The sequence below is a fragment of the Cricetulus griseus genome, chromosome 3 (genome assembly GCF_003668045.3).
Source record: "Cricetulus griseus strain 17A/GY chromosome 3, alternate assembly CriGri-PICRH-1.0, whole genome shotgun sequence".
In the NCBI taxonomy this organism is placed as follows: Eukaryota; Metazoa; Chordata; class Mammalia; order Rodentia; family Cricetidae; genus Cricetulus; species Cricetulus griseus.
In genome coordinates, this window is record NC_048596.1 from 67,811,968 (window position 1) to 67,825,511 (window position 13,544).

General features: G+C 45.1%; 1 protein-coding gene across 5 annotated transcripts in view; it reads left to right on the top strand.

Moving 5' to 3' along the window:
* The window catches only part of Ctbp2 (C-terminal binding protein 2), a 130,793-nt gene that overhangs the window by 87,839 nt on the left and 29,410 nt on the right, over window positions 1–13,544 (top strand). For 3 of the 5 annotated variants that reach the window (XM_027409136.2, XM_035442153.1, XM_027409134.1), the window contains one exon: window positions 4,559–4,718. The exons of 1 other annotated variant lie outside the window; for it this stretch is intronic. In XM_027409136.2, coding sequence (XP_027264937.1) covers window positions 4,661–4,718 — 58 coding nt within the window. In that variant the 5' untranslated portion in view covers window positions 4,559–4,660. Of the gene's footprint in view, window positions 1–4,558; window positions 4,719–13,544 lie in introns of those variants that run through there. One more of the 5 variants, XM_035442154.1, reaches the window with a different exon arrangement.

The following is a 13,544-nucleotide window of genomic DNA, read 5'->3' on the forward strand; positions in this document are numbered from 1 at the left end:
TTTCTAGTATGGAATTATAGTTGTTGGCCTGGGGACAGGCAAGTAAAAGGTGATTAAAAGTAACATGTTAACCTTTATAAATGCCCAACTTTCTGGAGCTACCCAGATTAGAAAGAGGCTGTGGCTGAGCCATAGCTACCCGTGTGTACATTCCAGGCTAGGGGAGCTCAGAGGCTCACATGAATGGTTGGAGGAACTATTACCAACATGAAAGGATTTAGGGGACACACAAACATTCTGCACATAGGAGTCATTTTTAGAAATGGAGTAGTAATTTCTTTGCAAACTGAGTTGTTAGCAGTCTTTGGTTGTGCTTGCCTCCTGAAGCCCATGGAATGGCTTTGTTGAGGCATGAGCACCAGTGGCTTCCGTTTTGTGGGACCAAACAAGGTGTATTGCGGGTGTTCTTGTTAGACCATCATTCAGAGACCCTAAGCCTGCTCCTGCGCCTCACAACCCCAAGTCCTTTCTTCTCTTCGATAGGTATAGGTTCCTTGTTGTGCCTCACCTGAGTTGTATATACAAGAAGGCCTTGTAAAGGGGTCCCAGCCGCTGAAGGTGCACAGGCACACTCCCCAGTGCTGCCTTCTGGGTGTATGGACCGTTTTCTACTTGCGTTAGATCGTCACAGCACTGAAGTTTAAGTCTGCACCTGGTTTGTGGTTAACAAGGAGGGGTGTCCACTTAACTACAATGTTGCAAGACTGGATCCTTGTGTATTGACACAACGCGGGTAAGGAGATGAAAAGGGAAGCTAGCTGTCTGTGGCGTTAAACTGGTTAGAGGCATTTTCATTTTGAGAGACACTGTTGAAGATGCACACTTGCGCTGCAGTTGACTTGCTCCGTCTGGTCTTTGTAGAGTCTAATCTACAATGGAGACAGAGAACCCTCTCATTAAAAACAGATTTATGAAGGCTGGGATTTTTTTGTGGTACAACTGCATGGTAGCTGGGTTTGGCCAAGAGGTAGCCCTTGGTGCCAATTGGAGGAAAATGCTTATTGACCCAAACTTAGACTCCGTTGGACAAGTGGTTTCTTTTGCCTTTAATTCCAGATGGTTTTCTTTTTAGTTTAATGTCAGAGTGGGTAATTATAAAATGTGTTGATCTTTCATTTTTGTCCCTTTCTTGAGTCTCTTTGACACTGCCATGAAACAGTGTCCCACAAAAGCTGTCTTACCTAAACATCTCTTTGGCTTACTTGTGTTATTGCCTGCTTCTTTCAGGGCTGCTGTGTTGTGTTTTAGGGCCTGCAGTAGATGCCTGATGAGTCGAGAATACCAACCAGGTCTTTGTTTTTCCTCAGCATCATTATTCACCTTCCTGATCAAAGGAGGGACTTTTGGCTTTTCTCTGAGGTAACCAAATTGCCAATGTTGTGATCCTTGATGTTTGACCATCAAGCAAATTGTTGGAACACATGGATTTCAATTGTCTATCAAAATCTAGTTACTGAGTAACTAATGCTCAGGTGGCATATACAGTGTGGATACACCAGACAGCAGGATGGTTCCAGCCCTAGCTACAGGCTGCAGGGTGGCATGGAATTTTGTCATGCTGCCACCCAGAACCATGTCCAGGAAGGCTATTATAAGTTAAATTTCACTTCAACCGAATACAGTTTTCAGGATGTTTTTATCTCTGGGTTGGGATTTGTTTGGCCTGGTGTTTTCTGGTTCTCTGCTGTGAGGTTGGACTTCATGCTGCTGCCCCTCCATGAAAAGGAGCCGCCCCCACCCTGCTCCCACAGCCAGACAGGGTTTCTCTTTGTAACAGCTCTGGCTGTCCTGGAACTCACTGCAGACCAGGCTAGCCTTGAACTCCCAGAGATCTACTTTCTCTTGACTTTCAATTTTATTGGCATTTGTTCTCTCTACCTTAGGCCAACTTCTACAAAGTGCCAACACCAAACCCAAAGCTGGTAGAGCAGGTCCTAGCAGATTCCCTGTGTCTGTCTTAGACATGGTGACATACAGCGAATGCCTTCCCCACTCCACAAGCAAGGGGACAACCTCATGAGGTCATTCTGTAGCTGACCTATGGCTTTCCTCCTCCTAGGATTCAAGTTGTGATTTCAGCAAAGAAAGAGTAGAACCACAGCACTTTTTTTTTCTTTTTCTTTTTTTCCTCCTTTTCCTTCCCTAGGTATACTTTGTATTTTTGTTGAACATTTTGACTAATGATATCAATAGATGACTATTAGCTAGATGATTATGACTTGCGAATGAGGACTTACTTAAAGGACAAGCTTGGGGTTTTTTTTTTTTGTAACAAACTCAAGAGGGTTTGTTATCTGTGATTGATGCTTGGGAGCCCAGAACCAGTATAACTAGTGCAGTGTGGGCATTATTGGTGTGGACACATGCCTGAAGCCACTGTGCATAGCTCCTTTATACGGCATGTTTTGTGCCTGACATTTGTACAGTAGCTGTGTTAGTCTTCATAACTAGCTTGCTTCTTGGAAAGGAAAAGAAAAATGTCTTTCATAATTTTTTTTTTTTTTTTTTAAGCAAAAGTATTGTAAGAGGTGGTAGTAGCTATCTGTTGTCACTGCCTCCAGTCTGGGCAATACTTTAACTAGCTGGACCACAAGTCTATATTCACTGCTGATGTTATGGGTGCGTACCTCCATTCAGGGTCTGCCCTGGACCCCACAGAAGAGCCCCAGAAAAGCCAGGCATAAGAATCAGTCACAGTAGTAAGACACAGACATTTGTGTAAGCTGTTGGCTGATCTCTGATTGCATGATCAAGATTCTGCTTATCAATTTTTCAAGAAGCCGTCTAATTATACAAATTAAAATTCAAAGGAAAGCAAAAAGAATGATTACGCCTCACTGGAGGAGGAGGGTGCAAAGCTCATCTTGCCGCTGATCATAACGCTGGCGGTTTCTCCATTGCACTTGACAAAAATGAACTCGGCCTTTGGATAAGATAGACAACGAGGCTTGTGCATTTATGCCAGGAGGTTCCACACTGTAGTGTGGACATCAGAGCCTCAGCAAAGTAAAAAGGCTAGCCACAGGCTCTGTGTGTGGTGAATTGGGTAACATTCCTGTGCATTTATCGCTGGCATAGGTCTTGGTCCTTCTATCCCATCTCCATTTTCCTGGAGTTAGGGGCTTGCTCACACACACAGCTACCTTTATGAAAGCCCAGCAAACAACAGTGACACTAAACGTTCTGTGTCCATGTGGTGACTGGCTTATTTTAGGTAGCTGCTTGTGTTAGAGTCTGGTGGCCTTTGGATACTGTGGTCATTATTTATATGGTTAGAAACTGCTTTTTCCTATCTGACCCTCAAATTCACATAATTATTGCTATAAATCTTTAGGATGCCTTATGAGCCTCATTGCTGGGAAATTGGCCATTAATTACCAAGAACCTGCCTACCTTTCACTAGTCAGACCTGTGCCTGGACCTTTGATAAAGTAACTCCTGGCATTCGGCATAATTGATGCCCATCCGCCGCCAGAGTTCTCACTTTAATCCCCGAGCTTTACTTTTCCACCGTCTCTTTTCTCTGTCTGCTAGCTGAGAATAGCTGTGTGTGCATGTGTGTGTACGTGTATTGCTGTTAGATTTAAAACAACACCGGGTTTGATGTTCTGCAATGAGGAACTGAAAACCATCGAATGAGTCCCTGCTGCTCTCACAATGACTGACAGACTGAAGTTCTGAAGGAGAGACTCCTTAGTGCCTGGCTTGTAGTTTATGAGCTGGTGTTTAAAGAGAAGAGGGGGTACTTTGGTTCCAGGCAACTGTGGTCCGTCCAGGTCTCCTGTCCTGATCCTGAGTCATCACAGGATCCTCAGCCAGAACTACAGTCCAGGAATGTGGGAGTAAATGCAAGATCAGCCATCAACAGCCCCCTCTGCATTTAAGAAAGGTTCTAGAAGGTGGCACGGGCAAGCCCATTTTGACACAGTGTAGCAGGGAGCTTGTGTTGTGCTATGCTTGTGCTGTGCTGCCACACGTTGTGTTTTGGTGCCTGGCCCCTTTGAGTCCATCATGGAAAGGAAGCGCTTTTGAAAAGTACCCAGCAGAGGCCTAGAGAGAGCCTCTGGGGATGTAGTCACAGTGGTGTGTGGGTACCCCCATGCAGTTATATTGCAGGACCCCCAGCCTGGTGTTCCAGAGCTGTTTGTGAGGGGTGAGGCTGTCTCTTTGGTGGTGTAGCACTTTTGTGGTCCAAAGAAATAAATGGCAGAACCAGCCAGCTGTGTCTTGGTCTCTGGCCTTGGAGTTGAAATAATAATAGTAGAGGTTGGTCTGTAATTGGTGTCCATAGCCGAGAAGCCCATACACCGATGTTTGCTGTTTTCAGCAATGTGTGTGGCAAGTGTCCCCCTGCCCGCTTGCTTTCTGAAGGATGCAAGGTAGTGAACAGGAGTTGGGTGAGGCTCACGTGAAGCAGCCACCACCCATGTTTTGGGAGGAGAGCAAGCACCGTGTGCCAGAGCAGCAGGTTCCCTCTTAGAAAGTGGTAGGAAGTCACGAATGACCTTGTGTCCTGGAGGTCTCCAGAGAGTTAAGGATTCTTTTCTCCTTGTTTCAGGGTTCATAGTGGCGCAATGCACGCAAACTCCTGCGAGTTCCCCTAAGTTCTTAGCGGACTGCTTTGCCTTTTGAATCAGAGAGTTGCAAAGTTCGATAAAGAATGGCCCTTGTGGATAAGCACAGAGTCAAGCGACAGCGATTGGACAGAATTTGTGAAGGTAAGAGCCAGCATGGCTGGAGGGTTTTCATGAAAGATACGCAGCCCCTCACGAAGATCCCCTCCAACCTGCTCATTTGAGATAGCTGGGCCTGGCTGTGTCACACTGACAGTAGGGCCTCCAGATTCTCTTCCTGCACCTTACCTTTTAAGGCACTGGCTACACAGTGTCCTTAGCTAGTCCTTTGGCTTTAGACAGGGCCTGGCTTGTGTGGGGGTTGGGCAGAAAGTGAGGGAGGGCTGTAGGCTGTGAGGTGCCTTTCTTCCATATACCTAGGGTTATTTTGCATATGAAAGACACCACATTATCAGGGCCAGCTTTTTTAACTTCCTGAAGTTTCTAGACTTTATCTGTTTTCCATTAAGATATTTACAACAATGAATTCCAAGATATTTCTGAGGAGCCCCCTCTTGCCCCTCTTGATGTTTTCAAGTCCTCTGTATCTTTGAAAATGTCTGGAAGTGTTTTATTCATGAAAGGGAAAATAAACATAATTAAAATCTAATGGAAACCTGGGGATAAAAACTGAAACATTGATTAAGCACTGTCCTTCCCTAATTAGTAGCAAAGAACCCCTAGACTGCAACTCGTGGATTTATATAGACTGTGTCAGCCCAGAATCCTTGCTTCAGGGTTAGCTTGGTCTGGGGGTTATTGGAAGTTGTTTGCAGGGCTAGCCTTGGTTCTTAGTAGTATGGTAGGTGCATTCCTTATTGAGTCTGTAACAGAGGGTGCACATGCAGTGACTGCCCTACCAGCTTACAGCAGGCACACACCCCCACACTCCTTCCCCTGCAGCCACCCATATGGAATTGCTTGTCTTTTAAATAGATGTAGCTCAAGCCACATGGGATGGGGACATCAAAGCCATTCTGCTTGAGACAGCCCTTGAGCACTCTGTGCAAAGTATGCAAGAACTCCAACCCCAGCCAACCAAGACCCTTGGGTTCTGCTATAGTTTATGGAACTTGGCATTTAACCGGCTTTTAAAAGTAAACATTAAAGATACTAAATTTCTTCTATTGGTCTCTGACAACACATTTAAAACCCTATAGAAAGATTGACGGACTACTGTCATGAATGCCAGTATTTTATTTTTTCAACTGCGTTTACTAATGTAACATTTGATCACTTTTTATGAGGTATAAGTGTGTGTGTGTGTGTGTGTGTGTGTGGTTTGCTGTGTGAACTGTTTCCAGAAACATCTGAAACAAGCTTGTAGATGGCAGGCTTGTAGTGGTTTCCTGTCACCACCCCATGGCATGTGTCTCCTGTTAGGATAGTTTTCTACATAACCACAATAGCATAATCATTCCCTAAGATACCATCCGATACAAATTACATGTTTGCGTCTCCCACATGGGTCTGTTTGTAGATATCTTGTTTTTATCATGTCTGTTTGTGTAGTCATCTGGGGTTGCCCATTGCATTTGAGTGTAATATCTCCTTAGTTTGAAGAGAGTCTCATATAATAACCTGGCCTTTTATAGACTTTGGGAGTATTGTTGTGATAGAAGATTTGAGGCTTAGTGGCTCACAGAATAGTCTACAACTTGAACTCTCCTGATTATAGAAATTGACTGACTTCTAGCAGAAAGGGGCTTAATGGAGGGTGGTTGCTGAATCCTCTCTCCAGAAAGCCTTAGGGAGCCAACTTGGCAAGGTTAGCATCTGGGAAAACTCCACCCATAACTCTGCCACTAAAGATGACAAATCAGAAACAAGAACAAGAGTGAGGAGCTTTTACAACTCAACAGACCAGACTTGAGCCAGCCAATTGATCATGTCCTCTGTCCCGATCATCATTCACCAACGTTCTCACTCATCCCTGTATCTGTGACCAAGGCTGGTTCATAATGGAAAGTTCAGTTGCATCTTTGTCTAAATGTGCATGAATGGTCTTGCAGAATCAGGAGTAATTGTATTTCCAGGTTCGCCCGGTGTAGCCGTTTGTGATCCTATTTGCCCAATGTCTAAGGAAGTCACAGCTGTTGAGGGTGTGAACTGAATGTCCCTGTTATGCCTGTCAGTGGTCTGGCCCATTTTATTAATTACCTGGTGATTTGTGCCTGGTTCCCAAGACAGCTACTTTTTCTTTAGTCATTCCCAGAACTCGGCTCTCAAGACCAAAGGCCTTGTACAGCTACCACAAAGCACACACATAGCTTTGCATTCTCATTATGTCTGTTTAGCATAGATTTCCAGAGAGCCTGTCCAGCTATTCTGCCCTACTCCACCCCAAGGATAATTCCTCTGTGTCTCTTAGGGGCATTGGGTTGGTTGATTGTCGCTTGGTTTGTTATTTTTTGAAATAAGGTTTTGCTGTGTATACCGGGCTGTCCTTGAGCAATCCTCTTTACTCATGTTCTTTAGTACTGGGTTTTATTGGTGTGTGCCACCACATCTGGCTTAGTTTTGTTTTTAATTGATTGAATGCATATATCTTGGGTTTTGGAGAGATACCTTCTGCTGGTTTCAAACAGTGCTAACAACCTCTAAATCTCTTCGGTCACACACCTGTTTGGGATCCCTTGCCAGAGTTGGGTAAGACTCTGTCAGTTGGGTAAGACTCTGTCAGTGCCATAGGAGCTGGTCAGATAAAATCTTAGCTTTATTCTTGTGAGAATTCTTCCCCCAGAACTCTGCTCTGAACCCTGTGATCTCTCTGGGAAGTCTGCCTGTGTTGCTCAGAGTTAATGCCAGTGACCATGTCTTGAAGCTCCATCTTTCTTTATACCCGAACATGGAATGTGGGCCTTCACTCTCACATACATACCCAGAAGACATCTCTGCTCCATGTTGAGGGGGCAGTCAAAGTCATCGGGACTCCATCCAAATCAACAAGAATAATAAAATCTTTGAGGCCAACTTAAAAGCCAGATTTGAATGTGCTTTTGTAATCGACCCTTTTTGATATCTGTAATTTGTTCTCTGCTGGTTTTCTTGATGCTTGCTCTCAGACAATCCTGGAGTACGTTGTATGGAATAATTATGGAACAGCCTTTGATCACATGGGCTGTTCATCCCTAGATTGCAACCTGCTTTCCTTCTGATGTATAATTTAGGTGCTGGCTTTCTTCTTTCTGGTTTGCTGACATAATTGATGCAGTCCATTTGTGGATTATACGAACGTGTGGATTTGAATACCCTTTTGGATCATGCCAGGGCTAGTTGGTTTTCCCCAAATATTTGTGGTTGGGTCACAGACCAGGCATGCTGTCACTCAGCCTTACCAAGCGGACCCAGGATTTGGGTTTGTAGGACTGTAGAACTCCACTGCAGCTTTGCCCATGACCTTTGTTAGGCCATCTTACAATGGATGTGGGCAGAATCCCACACCCTGGATACATTCCTTTCCTATAGCTGTTGAGGGTGTGATTTGAAAAACAATATAACGAAGTATGTATTATACTTCATTGTGTTCAAGTGTTTCTTTAGAAATGTGGAAAACGGTTCCAAGAATGGTACCAGCTGAGTTATGATAAGCTAAACAAATGCATAAATAACTAAATACAAGGAAGTGCTATGAACTGCTTTTACATAAAAGTTCTGATCAACACCCCTCCCCTCCAGTTTCATGAGCAGAAAAGAAAAGAAAGAAGTGTGGCCTTTCTGTGTCTACTTGGCCACCAAGGACACAGTACTGTAGATGTGGGACAGCTTGCTTTTAGAGGTAGTGTTTTCCGCTCTGATTTGGATCTGTTTGCCACTGTGAAGTACCTCAGCACATTCCCCAAGAAGGTGCTTGTGTGGTCTTCCCATCCCTAAGATGTTTCTGGATTGTTGAGGGAACCTGAGTAGCAAAATGCCCAAACCTAGCTGAGGGCCTGGTAGGCTAATGGGACTTCTCTAGCTGCTGGCACTGCCTAGCAGGGCCCATCAGAGCCCACACCACCTATACAAGGACCTTATTTGAATTTCTGCATCCAAGATGCTGTTTGGTTTCACCTGTCCTTTTGTAATTGAATGCAATATGCATTTGTGTTTTGTTGGTTTTTGCATAGAAGCAGGCTTGAACCCTATACCCCTGATCATTTGTAATAAGCTGTCTTTCAAAGGCCCCCAAACCTATATCTTAAAAATGGGATTCATAATGTTGCTATACATTTTAATTATATGTTGAGATCAGGCAATTATGCACATTTCCAGTAATTAAGTGATTAGCTGCAATTACTTTAGCTGTGTAAATAAATATACAATAGTCAACTAGATGTGACTCAAAACTCTACAATACAAACAAATGTCCCAGATAATGCTCCACATTGTAAAGAAATGCTCACACAGGAAAACCAAAGCAATAATCTGCATGCAATAAAAACCCCGTTTTGTCTTATTTAAGTCAATGAATTGGAGCAGTGACCCTGCCTGTGGAGTCCAATCTCCCTGTTCACTGGTACCTGGGGAGTATAGGGTCATCGTCTTGTCTGCTCCCGGCCAGGCCTTCACTTGCAGCTAAGAATCAAGTTGCATGCTGAATTCACTCTCCCTTAATCATTGGTCCAGGACAAATGCAACTGTCTCTTTGTAATGACTTGTCAATTTGCTCCTGATGGCTCACTGTCTGTGCTCATCACATCTCTAGTTGAATGTAGGCAGCTTAGATTTTGCCCTGGGGCTCCGGGTATATGGTGCCATAGGAGACCCTGGCAGGGGATACACTGCTGTTTTCTGGTTTGGTTTTTTTTGGTCATAACCCACATTTTGGGGGCTTTGTCAGGTCCAGCTAACTTTTCTGGTCTGTACCTGAGAAGGGGGAGTGCGGATTGAGGAAAGGAATAGGCAAGAGACGAGATAAAGTCGGCAGGGCATCTCCAGTGAATTCTAGGGGGAACGTCCCAAGTTTATTACACAACAGTCCTTATATACCCCAATCAAAAGTGGGGAAAGATAGAAAGACTTACTTGTCAAGATACAAAGAACAAGCAAGTATAATTAGCCTCTCAATACCCAAAACATAAAGTAACCACACCCTAAATCAAATATCCAGTTCTTTAGGTAAGATATTCATTAGTTACTCCTTAGGCCAAATATCCTGTTGTCAAGACAAGACACACAGTAGTCACACCTTAGGTCAAGCATTCTGTTGCTTAACCTTAGAAGAGCAACAGTGGGTTTGAACTCTCTGATCTGAAGTCAAGATAAAGTGGAGCCATTTCTATGGCCCCCAATAGTTTTTTGGTTGCTGCTTTCACTGTCCCCTGGTTCCATTACTACTTGAGCTCAAGCTCCCTGATGGTGCATTAGGGTCACCTGGTTGTCTTCCCAGCCCAGTTTCTCATTGGTGCATTTCCTTCCTCCTGGTCATATTTAGGACAGTGGTGATTTCCTAAGAAGGAACCAGTACACCCATCTTCTTGGCTGCAGTAGGTCTGGAAGCAGCCATAGATCACCAACCATGGTAAATCAGAAGCCCAAGACTTGCTTGTCCTCTGCTGCATCTTGCCCTTCTTCTCGTGTTAGGGTGTGCAACAAAGCCCCTGCAGCCCAGCTTAGGTCTTCCTGCTCAGACTGTTTATGTGCCCTGGGCAGTGATTGGATCTCTTGCTAAAGAGCTTACCTGCTTTGGCTGTGTTCCTGCTCCTTCTGTCTGTAGGGAGCATCTGTGGTGTGCCTTTCTAATGATTCTGTGGCTTCTTTTCTCTGTCTAGCAACACTCAGCACTAGGCTGTGAAAGAGTCCTCAAAGGTGGCATGTGCTTGTGCACAGTGGCCCTTGTCTCACTTCCTCAGAGAGGCTGGAGCATAGCATGTGTTGGTTCCATCCTCTACATTCTAGTAGGGGAGGCATATTTAAAACATGCTTCTCCCCTCCCCACTGGCACCTGGAGCTTGAGAAGTGAATTTTCCCAGGATCCACAAAGAGGGTGGACGCTCATGCTTCCAGGTCCCATGGAAGATCTTTGCAGCCCATGCCCTGGCTGTCACCAGCCTGCCCTCCCCCGGTTGTCTCTTTGGAGCAGAGTGGGTATGTTCCCTGGCCTTGATGCTCCAGGCCCATAAGTAGTGAGAGTGCCACTATGTGGTGAAAGCTGTATGCTTTGTCCTTGACGAGTAAACTGACATGGTCCATAGTTCTGTTTATGTGTTCCTGTCATCAGAGTAAAAGTGGCCTCCAGCCCCACCACACATCCTGTGGCTGTTTTCAAAGCACATTGTAGAGTAATACCTTACTTTTTATTTAGTAAAGGACATTAGGTGCATGAGAAATAAGGCCACCCCCATCCCACACCCACACACCTTGTTAGAAAGCTGCATTCCAACACAAAACTCTAGATCACTGATCGTCACAGGAGAATAGGGTTTCTTCAAAAGGCCAAGCACAGCCTGTCCACATTGAAAAGTAGGAAGTAGGAATGGCTTGGGCCTATTTTTGACTCTGTCTCAGCCGGAAGGCAGTGTGTAACCCACTAACCTCCACAGCAACCCTGGGAAGCTGCTGGCTCTGGGCTTTGTCCCGGTACCCTGCAGTGACAAGAAAGCACCCCACCCCACCCCACCACCATGCATCCAGCAAACGTTACTTGCCTGCAGATCTGTGTTGGCCGTTCAGTGAACTTTCTCGGATTTATTTTTTTGTCTCCAGAGCATGGGTTCTTTTTTACTTCAGACAAGCATTGTATTTTTACTTTATACCATCTTTTATGGAGGGGAATTCTTGTAGGATTAAAAAGTTAGATCCATGAAACTCATAGCCTTTCAGAAAGTGGACCCATCCTGCCCTTTTTAGGCAGACATTTCTCAGAAAAAATCAGTACTTTCGCAAATGCTGTGGGTGTTGGGTGTTTGGAAAAGTCTGTGTCCAGGTACAGGTGTTAGTCTAACAGAAGAAAACATCTGTCATAATATTTGGTGAGTTGCGGAGCTGAGGCTTGGTGAGTTTGGTTGGCTTCCAAGCAGAACCAGCTGGAGGTGGTTGGGAATGGAATCTGGGCCTCCTGGTTCTACTGCAGAGGGGACGGATGCCAGGCTGGAACCTGTCTTCTGCTGCAGCCCTGCCCTGTGATCATGCCTTCATACTGTTTCAGGGGCTGCCTAAGAGTCATTGCTGGTTTCTTGCAAGCTCTCCAGTTTTAGCAGTTTTCTGCATCATTTTAGATTTGTGAACTTGGCCATTACAAAACTCCTGGCAGGAAATTGGTAAGGCACCCAGAGTCCCCTCGGGTGGGAGCTAGTTCCCAGACAGCTACCAGATTGTTCTAGTTATATCTAGAGGAGCCTGTCCACACTACAAGTAGACCCCTTTGGAGTTAATGCTGTATCACAACAGAGGATAATAGCCAAGCACTGAGCACTTGCCACCCTTTGAAGGCTACAAACACCACGTGTGGGCACTTTCCCAGCTTATTTTCCCTTGACCCTGACAGGCTACTAAGTACTATCTACTGCAGTGAGCTGGTATGTGTAGCTTTGTACTGTTTTTTGTAGCTTTTCTTTTTGGGTGTGTGTGTGTGTGTGTGTGTGTGTGTGTGTGTAATATTCTCAGTGAACTTACTTCGAACCAGAGGTAGAGAGTTGTAAATTCCAGCTTGGGTGTGTCCTCACCTGTTTCCTTGGTCTTCCTTACCTGGACCTCTGCTATTATCCTCAGTGTGCTGCGGATCAGTTCCAGGTACTGGCCGAAGGTGTATTTCATGTGTGGGAATCTGATGCTATGCAGTCTTTGCCTTTCCCAGCTCTTCATCCTCCTCTTGAATCCTAGGGAATGGGGAGTGGGAACAGGATTTGGGTCAGGAATCGGGGCAGTGGTATTAACATGATGGTCTATAGTCTTTGGGATCATGTGTTCAGGTTAATTGCACTGTGGTCCAGCATTGGTCGCAGGTGCCATCTGTCGTTGAAGGCTGGTTTGGAGGGATAAGAAGTCCTTAAGGCATATCAGCTATTTACACAGCTCTTGTCCCAGAATTTGGTAAGAATTGCTCAGGAATGGGTGAAAACATTGCACTACCTATCATAAACCCACTTCACGCCAGGCGTTGGTGGTGCATGCCTTTAATCCCAGCACTCTGTGAGTTCGAGGCCAGCCTGGTCTCCAGAGCGAGTGTCAGGATAGGCTCCAAAGCTACACAGAGCAACCCTGTCTCAAAACGAGAGAGAGAGAGAGAGAGAGAGAGAGAGAGAGAGAGAGAGAGAGAGAGAGGAAAAGAAAAAGTAATGGTACTTCAAATTCCCACCACAGTACATCAGTACATTTTCCATACTTCTCACATTAGAATCTTTTCATTTAAATTGTGGTATTTCTCTAGTTGAAGGTTCTAGTTAAATCTTAGGTTAAGAGAGAAGTAGGCACATAATTCTTTGGCCTCATGGCTGCATGCAGCTATATTATCTCATTTAAATATACTTCCTGATCGCCACCTTGGTTTATTTTGTGATGTCTGTGACACAGGTTTGGGGTGGAGACGAGGAGGATTGGGGCTCTGCACATGTCCCACAGAGTGATACAGGAAGCACAGGAGTCCCTATTTTTTTTTTTTTTTCTTGGTGGCTGAACCTTGTCTTACGCTGATGAATTCCAGGTCTGAGCCCATAGATCTCTTTCCCTGGAGGTATAAAAGAATCTGTCTTCCGATCTTAAGGTGAGTCTATTTGGATTTGAGCAATGAAACTTGTTTGATCTCGAAGCAGACTCCTGCTTCTCAGAGCACCTCCCATTCTGGGAACAGCTGCCAGGCTCTCCTATATACTTCCATTTGATCTGTTCTAGCGGTGTGCTACGGATTAACGTCTCGTGCAGTGGGGTTAGGACTGGATGGACAGCTAAGCAGTCCTAGCTTGCTTCTCTTGCCATCGGTGGAGAGGGACTGGTCAGGGGCTCCCACAAGAG